At 70.8% G+C, this 14,483-nt stretch overlaps 1 protein-coding gene across 5 annotated transcripts in view; it reads right to left on the minus strand.

Annotated features, from left to right (window-relative positions):
- Window positions 1–1,035: 1,035 nt before the first annotated feature.
- ZNF385A (zinc finger protein 385A) overlaps window positions 1,036–14,483 on the minus strand; it is a 29,378-nt gene continuing 15,930 nt past the window's right edge. For all 5 annotated transcript variants that reach the window (XM_075901661.1, XM_075901660.1, XM_075901662.1 and 2 more), the window contains 6 exons: window positions 9,794–9,904; window positions 7,387–7,552; window positions 5,252–5,572; window positions 4,246–4,424; window positions 3,646–3,741; window positions 1,036–3,251 (listed from right to left, as the gene is read on the minus strand). In XM_075901661.1, coding sequence (XP_075757776.1) covers window positions 3,021–3,251; window positions 3,646–3,741; window positions 4,246–4,424; window positions 5,252–5,572; window positions 7,387–7,552; window positions 9,794–9,904 — 1,104 coding nt within the window. In that variant the 3' untranslated portion in view covers window positions 1,036–3,020. The remainder of the gene's footprint in view (window positions 3,252–3,645; window positions 3,742–4,245; window positions 4,425–5,251; window positions 5,573–7,386; window positions 7,553–9,793; window positions 9,905–14,483) is intronic.

Consider the following 14,483-nt stretch of genomic DNA (forward strand, 5'->3'; position numbering starts at 1 on the left):
GGGGGCTCAGGGGTGGGGGTGCGCTTCTGGGAGGGGGTTTGGGTGTGGGGGGGGCTCAGGGCAGAGGGTGTGGGTCTGGGAGGGGGTTGGGTGCGGGGGGGGCTCAGGGCTGGGGGTGCAGGTCTGGGAGGGGTTTGGGTGCGGGGGGGCTCAGGGCTGGGGCTGCGGGTCTGGGAGGGGGGTGGGTGCGGGGGGCTCAGGGCAGAGGGTGCGGGTCTGGGAGGGGGTTGGGTGGGGGGGGCTCAGGGCTGGGGGTGCGGGTCTGGGAGGGGGTTGGGTGCGGGGGGGGCTCAGGGCTGGGGGTGCGGGTTGGGAGGGGGGTTGAAAGCCAGAGGGGGGGGCCCACAGGCACTGGTGCCATCACAGCCTGGCTCCTGGCCCGTGGGGGGGGGGGGGGCAGCCAGCCCTGGCGTCTGGGCTCCCCCCCACTAACTCCCAGGACTCTACTTCCCTCCCTTAGAGCCGGAGAGGACCCCAGGCGTTCGGGGCTCCCCCAACCGCCCTGCTGGGGGTACGGCGCCGCCCCGGCTCTGCTGTGGCTGTTCTATGGGGCAGCAGCGCCCCCTGCTGGAGGGTGCGTTAATGCAGGGCCCAGGCCTTCCGGCAAAGGGCAGAAGTGGGGGGCGAGGGGAGAACCGGGGAGGCCCTTTGCCCCCCACAGCAAGGCCTTGGGGGGCCCTTTTGCAGGGCTCATGGATTCCACAGCCACTGACCCTGCCCCAAGCCTCAGTTTGTCCTTGTAGCAAAACCTGCCCCCCGTGGAGACCCTGTGAACCCACGAGCTTGGGGCCCATGGAGGGAGGGGGCTGCACTTCAGTGCTGGGAGCCTGCCCCACGCTCCGCGCCAGCCACCACCGCCCTCTGCTGGCTGGAATGAGAACTGCTCCATTGCGGGTCATAGCCCAAGTACTGCCCCCGGCTCGCAGGGATCCTCCGCCAGCCTGTGCTGGGCTCGCTCCCGGGAGCTGCGGCCGGGGGGCTAGTGATGGGGGGGGGGGGAACAGCCACAAACACAGGGAGCCAGGCTGGGCCTCATGGAGTCAAACCTTGAACTTTATTGTTGTCCGGTGCGGGGGCCTGGAGCGGAAACAGCACGTCAGTGCCACGGCGAGACGCCAGCCCGGGACGGACGGACAAGGACGGACGCTGGGGACAGAGGCAAAGCCTGGGAGCGCGGGGGGGCCCTCGGAGGACAGTGCTTGGCTGAGGTAATGCGGGGAGCGCGTGCCCGGACCCCCAGCAGGGTGCCCCCAGACCCCCTTGTCTATTGCTTTTGCTTTATCACAGTTTTGCGGGAGGGGTTGGGAATCGCAGGCGGGGGCGGGGGGTGCAGGCAGTGGGGGTCAGACCCTCCTGGATCCCGGCCCCCACCCTATTGTGCCGGGGGGCTGAGCTCAGAGGCGCCCCCACCCAGGGCTGGAGGGGCAGCGGGCTGTTCCCATTATTACCATCAGGCCCCTGCCCCATGCCAGGCATAGGGCGGCCCAAGGGCCAGGCCAGCACCCAGCCTGGGCCGGGGGGCAGAAGGGGACATCCCCGCAGCGGAGGGCCGTGTCCCCTGCTGCCCCACAGAGCCAGGGGGGCTGGGGGTGAACCTGACAGGCTGAGCCTGACCTTCTCCAGCCAATAAGAGGCTGCTACTAGGGCAAGTGGCCTGACAAACTGTCGCGTATCATGGCCCCCCCACTGCTGTGGGGTGAAGGGCGATTCTCCTCCAGCAGCCAGGCTTTGAGAGTGGGGACTGACATCCAGCTCATGGGGGCGGGGGGGGAGGGGCCTGTCATCCCACGCCTCTATTCCCACGTCCCCCCCGTGGGCACCCCCCAACCCACCCCCCTACCCGCCATAGGCACCTCTTCCTCTCCCCATGCCCTGATAGGCACCCCCAGCCCCTCCATCCCATGCCTCTGAGCTAGGGTCTGGCCAGCAGACCCATGGGGGAGGGGATCCCGACTGGATCTTGGGGCACCACCTGCCCCCTGGCACAGGGCCCCTCAGGCCCCACTCAGATCAGACCCCAAAGACCAGGCTGCCCCCGGGCAGGTGCCCCACAGTGTGCTGCTTGGGGGGACCCCTCTAGTCCTGCTGGGAGCCCCTCCAGTGTCAGCGCAGCCCAAACCCAGCCATGCTGGGGGGTCCCCCAAAGGCTGCGCTGGCCCCAAGACGGGGCGCTCAGGCCGGGGCTCCTGAGAGACCGGGGGGGGGGCTACCTCTAGACACAAGGCTCCTGCCCCAAGGGCAGGGGGGACGGGGGGGGGCACAGTGCGGGCCACAGGCCGGGGGGCCCCGGGAGGAAGCGGGGAGGGCGGGGGGGGCACAGTGCGGGCCACAGGCCGGGGGGCCCCGGGAGGAAGCGGGGCGGGCGGGGGGGGCACAGTGCGGGCCACAGGCCGGGGGGCCCCGGGAAGAAGCGGGGGGGGGGGGGTTAGGTACATGGGGCGGCCCAGACCCCGGCGTTATTGCAATGTGTCCGTTCTGCTGGCGGGCCGTGGGGGGGGCACCCCCGAGTCCTGTCCTGGGCTCCCAGCTTTGTGCCTCTCAGTGCAAGTGGACATGGCTTGTGTGGGGGGGGGCTGCGGGGAGCCCCCCAGCTCGGTGAGGACGGAGGCGCCCCCCCGGCGAGAGATACAAAAGAGATTGCTTACGATCAGTTCCCTGAGGTACCGGGGCCCTGCCCCCACTCCGGGGGCGCCCCCCAACCTGACGCTCCAGGGCGTCCGACAGGGGGGGGCTTCTCCCTTCCCCCGACCTGCGCCCAAGATTCAGACCCCCCCATCCGTGGTACCAGGGAGAAGAGCAATGAAGGGGCCTGGGGGGTCCCCTTGGCCGCGTCCCCCTTGGCCCAGCCCTTGTGCAGAGGCGGATGGGTCTGGGGGGGACGGAGCCGGGGGGCGGGGGGCGGGGGAGGGGGCATCCCCTGTCTTCTGGGGAAGAGGTTCCGGGTTCCAGTTAAAAAGGCCCCGGGCCCCGGCCAGGCCCCCAGGCTGGGGGGCGGGGGGCCGGGCGGGCGGCACGGAGCCTCAGTACGGCGAGAAGAGGATGGGCCCGTGAGCAGTTCGGATGGGCCCCGGGGCCGGGCGCAGCAGCGGGTGCGTCAGGGGGGGCCCCTGCAGGAGGGGGGGCGTGGGGGCCGGGCGCAGCGTCAGGGGAGCGGAGGCTGCGGCCGCCATCGCCGCCGCGACGGCCAAGGGGCTGGGCAGGAGGCCGGCGGCCAGAGACTTGGGCAGATCCTTGGCGAAGGCCAGGGGGCCCTGCAAGAGAGAGAGGGGGTCAGAGGGAGCCAGGCGGGGGGCACCCTGGGGAGACGCGCCAAGGGACCCCAGCCCCCCTTCTCAGTGGGGCCGGGCCCAGCAGAGGGTAGTCAGCTGCCCCCACCCCCGCCTCTCTGTACCCCCAATGTCTGCCCCATCCCCCGCCCCCTCAGCTCCCCCACCCCCGCCACTCTGTACCCCCAATGTCTGCCCCATCCCCCGCCCGCTCAGCTCCCCCACCCCTGCCTCTCTGTACCCCCAATGTCTGCCCCATCCCCCGCCTGCTTAGCTCCCCCACCCCCACCTCTCTGTACCCCCAACGCCTGCCCCGTCCCCCGCTGCTCTCAGCTCCCCCACCCCTCTCAGCTCCCCCACCCCCCTCCTCTGAGCTCACCCCCAGATCGGCTGAGCTCCGCTGCTTCTTGTGCCTGCTCAGCAGGGGGTTGGGCTTCCCGGCTACCCCATCCCGGTGCCTCCGGCTGGAAATGTGCTGCAGGGGAAAGGAAACTGTCAGAGCCTTGTTAGACCCCGCTCCCCTCCTGACCCCCCCGCTATAACCACTAGACCCCGCTCCCCTCCCACCCCTGGGCCTGGAGCCTCAGGGTCCTGGCCCCAATCCCCCTTTAACCACTAGACCACGCTCCCCTCCTGGCCCCCCCCCGCTCTAACCACTAGACCACGCTCCCCTCCTGGCCCCCCCCCCCCGCTCTAACCACTAGACCCCACTCTCCTCCTGGCCCCAGCCCCGCGCTCTACCCACTAGCCCCGCTTCCCTCCCACTCCTGGGCCTAGAGCCTCAGGGTCCTAGCCCCAACCCCCTGCTCTAACCACTAGACCCCACTCCCCTCCTTGTCCCAGCCCCCCCCCACTCTAACCACTAGACCCCGCTCCCCTCCCACCCCTGGGCCTGGACCACTGTCCTGCCTCCACCCAGGGTTCAGCGCTGAGACGCCCCGGCCTGGGGGCAGGGCCGAGGGGGGGGGCAGGGCCCCACCTGTTTGAGCTGGAGCTCCGAGTTGACTTTGACGTTGCAGATCTCGCAGTGGAAGGTTCGCTCCTGAGCGTTGGGGTCCTGGCTGCCCGGCTCCCCGCTGCCCGTGGGGCCCAGGCGGGGGTAGGCCTTGATGGGCCCCAGCCCGCTGCGCGCCTCCAGGATGGTTTTGTGCTTGGTCCCTGGGGGGAGCAGGAGGCAGTGAGGCGGGTGGGGGGGCAGCTGCTGCCCCACGGCGCCCCCCATGGCAGAGGCTGGGGCTGGAGCCCTGCTGAGCTGCACTGAGTTTGACGGGTCTTTCCTGGACCACAGGGCAGTGCCAATGGGGGCGCAGCGCGGCTGGGGAGGGCAGGGTCCTGGTGCGGCGGAGGAGGGGCGGGAGCAATTCCCGAAGCGTTTCCAGCCGCGTGCGGAATAAACGAGGCCGGCGCGAATGGGCACCCCCAGGAGACACGCAAACCCTGCTGGGCGGCATCTGAATCTGCGTCCGGCTTGCAGGGAACCCCGGGGGGGGGGGGGGGGGGCAGACGAGCCGGGGGTGGCTGAAGGAGCCGGTAGGGTGCGGACAAGCCTGGGGAGGGGGTGGCTGAAGGAGCTGGGGGGGGGGGGGCGGGATGGCCGGCAGCAGCCCCGGGAAGGGCTCTGAAGCCAGACGGGGCGGGACCGGCTGAGTCTGTGGCTTTTGCTCTGTTTTTCCAGGGCTGGGCGCCAGCGGGGGGGCAGGAAATGTGGGTCCCCGGGGAGGGGCACTGAGAGCAGCTCCCCACTGGCAAAGAAGGGCTGGGCTATAGGACTCGGGGCATTGCCAGGGGGTGGGGACTGGCACAGCTGGGGGGGGGCAGGACTGGGGGGCACTGGTGGAACTGTAGACGGGGGGGTCCAAAAGGAGCTGGACAGGTGGGGCCCGGCCCTGGGGCGTGGGCATGGCAGCCCCCGTGGGCACCAGGACCCTGGTGCTGCAGGCCAGGTGGAGCCCCCCTCGCCCAGCTGCCCGGCCCCGGCCCGGTACCTTTGTTGTGGGCCTCCAGCTGGGACAGGGAGTTCACGGCCACCTTGCAGAGCGCGCAGTACAGCAGCTTCTTGGCCTTCTCCTCCTCCGCCTTGGCGCTGGCCCCGGGCCCCGCGCTGCCGTTGCTGCCTGGCCCCGCGGTGCCCGCGGGCGGTGCCGCCGCATCCCCCTTGGCCGGCGCGCCCCTGGGGTCCTGGCTGGCTTCGCCCAAGGAGGCCTGGCAGGGGGGCAGGGCTGGGGCCGGAGACGCCAGGTAGGGCAGCTTGAAGGGCGAGGCGGGAGCCGGGGGCAGGGCCAGCCCCAGCCCGTTCTGCGGCTCGGCTGCAGGAGAACAGACCGTCAGGGCTTGTGTGGGGTGGGGGGCCAGGGAGGGCTGGGGCGCAGCGCCCCCTAGTGCCACAGGAGGGTCTCTGCGCCCCCGCGCTCTGTAGTGCAGCGCCCCCTAGTGCCACAGGAGAGTCACTGCGCCCCCGCGCTCTGCAATGCAGCGCCCCCTAGTGCCACACCGGGATCACTGCGCCCCCGCGCTCTGCAATGCAGCGCCCCCTAGTGCCACACCGGGATCACTGCGCCCCCGCGCTCTGCAATGCAGCGCCCCCTAGTGCCACACGAGGGTCACTGCGCCCCAGCACTCTGCCGTGCAGCGCCCCCTAGTGCCACAGGAGAGTCACTGCGCCCCGCTCTTTGAAGTGCTGCGCCCCCTAGTGCCACAGGAGAGTCACTGCGTCCCCGCGCTCTGCAATGCAGCGCCCCCTAGTGCCACAGGAGAGTCACTGCGCCCCCGCGCTCTGCAATGCAGCGCCCCCTAGTGCCACACCGGGATCACTGCGCCCCCGCGCTCTGCAATGCAGCGCCCCCTAGTGCCACAGGAGAGTCACTGCGCCCCCGCGCTCTGCAATGCAGCGCCCCCTAGTGCCACACCGGGATCACTGCGCCCCGCTCTCTGAGGTACAGCGCCCCCTAGTGCCACACGAGGGTCACTGCGCCCCCGCTCTCTGCAGTGCAGCGCCCCCTAGTGCCACACCGGGATCACTGCATCCCCTCCCTGCAACGCAGTGCCCCCTAGTGCCACACGAGGGTCACTGCGCCCCTGCTCTCTGCAGTGCAGCGCCCCCATGTGCCACACGAGGGTCACTGCGCCCCTCTTGCAGCACAGCGCCCCCTTGCGCCTATTTGCATCTCCCCCCCTCGCCTGTCCCCGCCCTCCACTGGTCAGCCTGCCCACGTCCCCCCACACTTCACCTCCCTCCTGCTGGCCAGCCATCTCATGTCCCCCCCACCTCACCTCCCCCCACTTTGACCCAGCTTCCTTTCCCCAGCCCTCCCCAACTAGCCCCCCCAGCACAAGGTCCAGCGTGCGAGGCTGCTCTATAATTCATAGGAGCCATTAATTCCCCCCCCTCTGCTCCAGAGGAAAGTTTCCAGACGGGGCAGGCAGGCTCTGGTAACCGTGGCGATCGGGTTTCCAGTTCACATGGGGGGGGCTCTGCCAGTGCCTCCCAGCCCCCCATCCCTGCCAGTGCCCCCCAAGCCCAATGCCCAGGCGCTGCTGTTGCAGCTGTTGGAGTGGTGAGGGGAGGACAGTATCTGCCCCCACCCTGCTGCCCAACGCAGGTGCCCGCCGTGCCACTAGCCGTGACAGGGTGTGGGGCTGGGGCGCGGGGGTGGGGGGTGGAGACTACAACGGGGGGGCATTCATTAGCTGGCAGCGCCGGGTTCTGTAGAGCCACCGGCTTCCGGGCGCCACGCAGCCCCATGACCCGCCTGGTGCCACCGCCATGAATTTTTCATGCGCTGCTATTTAATTAGCCGCCAGGCTGGGCTGACGAGCCGGCTCGGGTTCCCGCTGCAGAGGGGCTGGGGGATGGGCTGGGGCGGCCCTGTGGAGGGTGGGGGCTGGGACAGAATTGCCCCATGGCAGTGGTGCTGGGTGCCACTGAGCAGCTGATGCCCCACACCAGAGCCAGCCGCATTTCAGTCTGTCTGGGCAGGCTGGTGGGGCCCGGCCCCTCCACCCCAGGGCGCCCCATTGCCCCCCCGGCACCAGATCATGGGGTGAGGAAGGGGCTCGCGCTGTGTTCCCCTCGGCTGGGAGGGGGCTAAGGGTGCTGAGGCCTTGGGCAGATGGGGGGCACCTGGCTTCTCCGAGTCGCCCTCGCCGACGCTGGACGTGGGGCTGCCCACAGGCCCCGGCTTGTCGCCTTCCCGGGCTCCCGGCTCCTTCTGCCGCGTCTTGGCCACCTCCAAGCCCTTGATGCGCCGGGCGTGACGGTTCCCCTTGTAGTGCGCCTCGGCCTGGCTCTGTGGGGAGAGGGGGGTCAGAGCAGCTCCCCACAGCCCCCCCCCTCAACCCCAGGGAGGGGTCCGGGAGCCGGGCTCAGCACGGTGGGGGGCAGGAACACACGGCGCAGCCCCAAAGTGTGGCGGGGCGGGGGCGGGGACCCGCCGACAGTGCCCAGCCCCCAGGGGGGGCATTAGGAGCAGCCCCCAGCCCCCCCAAAAGGGCCAGAGATTCCCCCCCTTCGCCTCTAGCCCAGGGATTGGGGGTTAACTCGACAAACAGCCCCCACCAGCTACACAGCCCCCCTGCCCCCCACAGCCCTGCCGGCGCCCCTCGCTCCCGACCCACAGCCCCAGCTCAGATTGCCCTCCCAGTAACTGGAGGGAGGAGCCGGGGGGCACAATTCTATCTCCAGTAACTGCAGGCAAGCCCCTGTCCTGGGGTCCCAGCTAGAGCCCTGACACAGGGGGGCAGGCGAGTGGCCCCTGCGCCCCTGCAGCTCCCCCCCCCCTGGGCCCTGGAGTGCTCAGCAACTGGGCCAGAGGGGAGAGCGGGGGGCTGGGGCCAGGATTCCGGGGTTCCATGCCCTGCGCTAGGAGAGGAGCGGGGACTAGTGGTTAGAGCAGGGAGTGGGGGCCAGTCCAGTGCCCTGAGGGGGGAGGGGAGCCCCAGGCTGCACCCCGCCCCGAGGGCTGAGCCAGCTCCTGGCCGCGCTCTGTGCTGTTTATTCCGGGGATGGCGCCTCGGCTCCGCCCGGGGTCACAGCCTGGGCCGCAGCTGCAGCCACAGCTGGGACATAACAACAAACCGAGCAGCCCCCCCCCAGCCCGTGGGTTGTGGGGACAGACAGTGCCGTGGGTCCGCCCCCCAGGCCCCTCCCACTGCTGCCGGGACAGGGTGAACCCTGGACTAGCCCAGCCCCCCAGCCCTGCCGGTGCCCCTCACCCCCGCCCCGCGGCCCCTGCCCCCCCAGCCCTGCCGGTGCCCCTCAGTCCCGCCCCGCGGCCCCTGCCCCCCCAGCCCTGCTGGTGCTCCTCACCCCCAACTGCAACCCCTGCCTGTCTGGCTGCTGGTGCCCCCGCTGTGTGGGCAGGGCCTGGCTGGGGGGCGCTGCCACCCCTTTTCAGGCAGGGTCACCCCCTCCCCAGCCTTGTGCCAAAGGACAGTGGAGTCTCAACAGCTGCCTCCTCCCCCGGGCCAGCGCCCTTTGCTCCCCCTCCAGGCTGTGCCCATGCTGGGCGGGGGCACCAGGGGCGGCCTGCGGGGGGCAGACCCCCACTCCCGCTCCCCACCTGGGAGCAGAGACCGGCAGCAGCTGCTTGGACACAGGACTGTGCCGGGGGGGGGGTGCAGGTCAGCGGTGCCCAGCCTGGGGGGCACTGCCCGCTCCCTGCCCCTCGGCTCGCCCCGGTCAGCCCGGCTAGAGAGCCGCAAATCCCGCAGTGCCCAAGAGCCGGGCGCGGAGCCAGGCCAGGCCAATGCCACAAAAGAGGGGACTCGGTTTAGGGGCCAGCCCTGACCCCCAGGCTGCACCGGCCACTCCCTGCACGGCCCCTCGAGCTCCTGCCACTGAATTCCTGCATGCCCGAGCGCCAGCCACGTTTCTCTGTGACTCAGTTTACCCCTGGAAGGACGGGGGGATCCATAAGGCCAAAGAAAAGAGGGCTAGCTGCATGGGGAGGAGCAGTGGGGCCCAGGCTGTGGGGGGAGTGAAAAGGGGGGGACACCCCCCACCTCCCAGAATGGACACAAGAGAGACAGACGAGCTCTCAGCGGTGGGCACAGCCAGGCCTGGACACCCCCCGTAGCCTGGGCATTGCCGACTGCCCGACACGGCTCATCTTGGCCTGGCCCGCCCCTCCCCGTCCCCTGGGGTCAGAGCAGAGCCCCATGGGCTGGCCGTGACACCAAGTGGGAATTTGGGGTAGTAGTTCTCAGAAGTTGAGCCGTGCCTCAGTTTCCCCCATGCAGCACTGGGCCCTAGCGGGGAGGCCGGGGCGCTCCCGGGGCCGGGTGAGCTACCGAGGCCAGGCTGAGCGACGGAGGGGCTGCGGGCGGATTCTGTGCCAGTCCAGGGGGGCAAGACGCTGCCCCCTCCACCCTGTGTGGCCGCGCCAGCCGAGAGCCCTGTGCGTGCCCGCAGCGGGACGGCCCCACGGCCTGGTGGGCAGGGGCAGGGACGCCGCGGTGCCACCCTGGGTCCGGGCGGCTGCAGGGGCTCCGTGCCAGGCCTGGGGCCGCCCGGCGGGCGGGGGGCTCACCTCGGAGTTGAAGCAGATCTGGCAGACGTTGCAGGAGATGACGGGTCGCCGGGCCCGGCCGAGGGGCGCCCCGAAGGTGTGGCTAATCACCGCCTTCTGCACCGGGTCCATCTGCGGGCAGAGAGAGGCCGTGAGCCGCCAGGCAGCCGGGCCCTGCCTCCTTGGCCCAAGGGGGAGCAAAAGGGAGGAGTCCTTCTCGGATGGGGGGTGAGCTGAGGAGGGCCAGCAACACAAACCCCGTGAGCATGTGGGGCAGGAAATGGGGGGCAGGGCAGGGGGTGAGACACGTCGCGGGGGGGGGGGGGCTGGGAGGGATTCAGCAGCTGGTCAGAGCCCCAGCGGGTGATGCACGGACAGGCCAAGCCGGGCTGAGAACTCAGCCCCCCTGCTCCGCCCACTACACCTCACTGTCCCCCACAATCCACGAATGCGCCGTAGCCTGCGCATGGCACGGCGCCAGGAGTCCCAGGCCCACATCAAGCTAAGCAGCCGGGGGGGGGGTCTCCGTAATGGGCCACACAGCCCCCACCCCTGGGATCCAGCTCCGAAGAGCAGCTGGCAGCTTCCCCCCCAGCGACCGCCCCCCCCACACACACTGGCACCTGCCCTCCCCAGCCAGGCACCGCGCCCCCCCATAACCCACCAGCCCTGCCCCGGCCCCCCCCTTCCCTTTGCTGCAGTGACCCTCTGATGAACACTCCAGCTGCAAACACCCCCTGCTGGCCCCCACCCCACCCCCTGCAGCCGAGCGCCCCCTGGTGGCCCCCACCCACCCCCTGCAGCCAAGCGCCCCCTGATGGCCCCCACCCCACCCCCTGCAGCCAAGCGCCCCCTGGTGGCCCCCACCCCACCCCCTGCAGCCGAGCGCCCCCTGGTGGCCCCCACCCCAACCCCTGCAGCCGAGCGCCCCCTGGTGGCCCCCACCCACCCCCTGCAGCCGAGCGCCCCCTGGTGGCCCCCACCCCAACCCCTGCTGGCCCCCACCCCACTGCATGCAGCTCAGCTCCCCCTGCTGTCCCTCCATCTGCCCCCTGCAGGCCAGTGCCCCCTGCTGGCCCCCACCCACCCCCTGCAGCCGAGCACCCCCTGGTGGCCCCCACCCACCCCCTGCTGGCCCCCACCCCACTGCATGCAGCTCAGCTCCCCCTGCTGGCCCCCACCCACCCCCTGCAGCCGAGCGCCCCCTGGTGGCTCCCCCCCCTCCTGCAGCCCCGGGCCCACTGCTGCCTCCCAGCATGTGGGAGTTTAGCTCCCGAGCGGCCTGTGGAGGCCGGAGGCCCCCCGAGCCAGGGGTGGGGCAGGTGATGCTCCGCTCCCCGCCCTTGTGATCTCCCCGGCGGGAGCTGGAAGGCGGCCAGGGGAGCTGAGCCATGCTGCTCCCAGCCAAGGCCGGCGGCTGGCCCAGCATTCGCTAGCGCGAGTGGAATTTCCCTTCCTGGCCCCGTCCTGCCCTTCCTAGCACCCGGGGGGGGGGGCTGCTCACGTGCAGCACCGAAGAGCCAGGGCCCCCCCCCCCCCGCCCCAGGCCCCGCCAAACGCCGCCCACGCTCACTTTGGGACAGGAAGTGAAGCGGCTCTGGAGCCAGCAGTGGGGGGAGCAGCTCTCCGAGCTGGAGTCCAGCCTGAGCACGGCCTGGCCAGGCTGCACCCCTGGCTGGGTCACCACGAACGGGAGGGGGGGAAGGGCCGGCCCGGGCGGCGGGATCGACTTCTGACCCGCCACAGATGGCTCCCCTGAGCTCCCCCTCCCCCCGCCCAGCCCGGCTCCCCTCCAGGACATGGGGATGACAACCCAGCCCCAACCTGCCCAGCCCAACCCAGCCCAGCGTGGCCCAGCCGAGTCCTATCCTGCCCCGCCCAGCCCTGCCTTGCAGGAGCATCTGGCAATACAGCCTGGGAGGCCCCCAGACACCCCGGTGCGGCGTGTGTGTGCATGTGTGTGTGTGTGTGTGCGTGTGTGTGTGCATGTGTGTGTGCGTGTGTGTGCGTGCGTGCGTGCGTGTGCATGTGTGTGCGTGTGCATGTGTGCGTGTGTGCATGTGTGCGTGTGTGCGTGTGTGCGCGTGCGTGTGTGTGCGTGCGCGTGCATGTGTGTGCATGTGTGTGTGCATGTGCATGTGTGTGTGGGTGGGGGGGGATCAGGCAAAACCCAACAGAGCGTGTCCTGTAGCATGTGGAGCCGAGTGCCCCCCAGGCTGGGACCTCGCCTTCAATCCCACAGCCCAGAGCCACCCCGATGCCCCCCCCAGACGGCCCTGCCAGCGGAGCAGCTGTGACCCAGAAAGCAGGGCAGCGAGGCCGGCCAGGAGCCAGGCCCCCGGTTCCACGCTGGGCCCAGGGGGGGAGATGTGGCGGCTTGGCTGCGGGAGCAGGGCTCAGCCCGGGCTCTGGGTTCCCTTCCTGCCCCTGGCCAGTGGCGGCTGACTCTGGGGGGCTCTGGTGAACCAGGGACCAGCTGCCAGGCCTCCAACGGGACAGGGGAGCGAGCGACCACAGGAGCCATGGGGCAGCCGCCACGAGCCCGGCTGCCTGATCCCGGGGGGCTGCCGGGCACGGAGGGTTAAGCAGGGCAGGCGGATTTCTGCCCGGCTAATCCAGCCCGGGGCTCCCACTGCGGATTAGAGGCGCTGAGCCACGGGCCCAGCGTGAACATCTGCACAGTCCCCCCCCCCCCGGATTAGGGGTTATCTGGTCCGATCTCCGGCCCACCCTGCCAGTCGCCCCTCCTGGCGGGGGTGGGGAGAGCGGATCAGCTCCACCCCCCACCCCCTGCCCCAGCCCCACTCCCCCCACGGAGCCCAGCTCTGCTGCGCACCAGAGCCCTGAGGCCTGTGCCAGGCGGCTGGAGGGGTCGGGATCCAGCCCGGAGGGGGCGGGGGAGCCAGCTGGGCCAGCCAAGCCCCCGGAGCCCAGGCCGTCTCGGGGGTGTCCAGTCTGTGGGGGATCCCTGCTAGCCCCGTCCCCCCACGGCTCCAGCCCCTTGGCTGCACCAAGCCCCCTCTCCGCTCCCAGAGCAAGTCCCCGGCAGGAGTGGGGAGCAGCCCCACCTCCGTGCCCATGTCCTCCCCCGCCCCGTCCCAGGGACGCGCTCAGCCCCGGCGTGCACCCTCCCCGGTCCCACAGAGCCAGGAAGGGAACCCCGGAGTCCTGACACGAAGCGACCCCCCCTCCCGGTCAGCTCAGCCCCAGACGCTGGGTCACAGCCCCTCCTCGTGCGCCAGGCCCCAGCCAGGTGTTCCTAGCCCGGGCTGGGACTAGAACCCTCGACCTCTGGCCCCACAGACACAGCGGCAGTTGCCGGCCCAGCCTCTAGGGGGCAGCACATCCACGCACAAGCCGGGATATCACCGCCACAGGGCTGGGCTGTTCCTAGGACGACCCATCCCTGCTGGCTCCCTCCAACCTCCCCAGATGGGCACAAGAGCGGGCACCATCCCCCCGTCTAGCCCAGCAGCGTGGCCCAAGCCCGGCACCCAGCCTAGGGCAGAGCCCCCTCAGCCAGTCCTTTTTAATGACCCTCCCTTCCCTCCTGGCCCCCCACTCTCCTCCCTGCATGGCAACGGGGGCATCTAATGGTTTTAGGAAACCTGGGCGTGCCTCAGTTTCCCCTGCATTTCGCAGGGCAGCCTAGTGGGAGAAGGCAGGTGGGGACCCCTGGGGACTGGCTGAGGGGGCTCCTTACCCACGGAGAATCCAGGGGGGCTGCCCACCGAGCCGCAGGGCAGCGACGCAGCACAGAGCAAGGGGCAGGCAGGGGAGCTGGCTACTGGAAGGAGTCAGGGCTCTCCCCATGCAGGGCAGATAGAGCCACCCCTACAGGTGGGCTTCCCCCTTCCGGTCGGGCCGCTGGGCAGAGGGCTCCCAGCTACCTGCTCTAACCACTAGACCCCACTCTCCTCCCAGAGCCGGGGACAGAGCCCTGCAGTCCTGGCCCCCAGCCCTGTGCTCTAGGCTGCCTGGGCAGCAGCAGAAGACGGGCTGGAATGGGCAGGAGGGCTGGTCGTGCGGGGGGCAATATTGGGATGGGTCAGCATTCCCCGGCTCCCCCAACACGGGCTCGAGGGCTGCGCGCGGTGGGTGGGTTAGTGCCCTACAATCCCACAGGCCGGTAGAGCCAGGCCATGCCGGGGCCCTTTACACCCGCCTCCCCCGCCTCCGTTCCTTGCTGTGGCTGGCAGTGCTCCACCCCAGAGGCGGCTGCATTTCCCAGGGGCACAAAGCGCGGGAGGCCCTGGGGAGATTTCACAGGCCCACGGAAACAGCCCCGTTCTCTGTAGCAGCCCAGCAAGCGCCACAGGAAGCAGGCGAGATTCCCCACCCCCCCGACACCCAGCCCTGGCTCTGCGCGGGGCCCCGGCCGGAGGGAGCCAGGGGAGGGCGGCGCTGCCGGCCGGGGACGGGACGTGGCTACGTCTTGCCACCCACGGCCAGCAAGCAAAGCCCCGCGGCCGGCAGCTGGTGGTTTGTGGCCAGGGTTAGGTGCAGGAACCAGGGCACGGGTGCCCGGCCTCCTGGGTTCTCTTCCCGGCCAGGGCAGCCCGGAGCCAGCAGGCCGGAGCCCACGCACGCTCGAGTACCAGGGGGCCACGTTTGGGCCCCTGGAGCCCGTGACAGGACTGGCTGCAGCCAGCAGGGATGGGGCACTGGCCGCTCAGGGCAAGGAAGGCTCCGTCGGGGGAGGGGGGGGTAG

The sequence above is a fragment of the Pelodiscus sinensis genome, chromosome 19 (genome assembly GCF_049634645.1).
Source record: "Pelodiscus sinensis isolate JC-2024 chromosome 19, ASM4963464v1, whole genome shotgun sequence".
Classification (NCBI taxonomy): Eukaryota; Metazoa; Chordata; order Testudines; family Trionychidae; genus Pelodiscus; species Pelodiscus sinensis.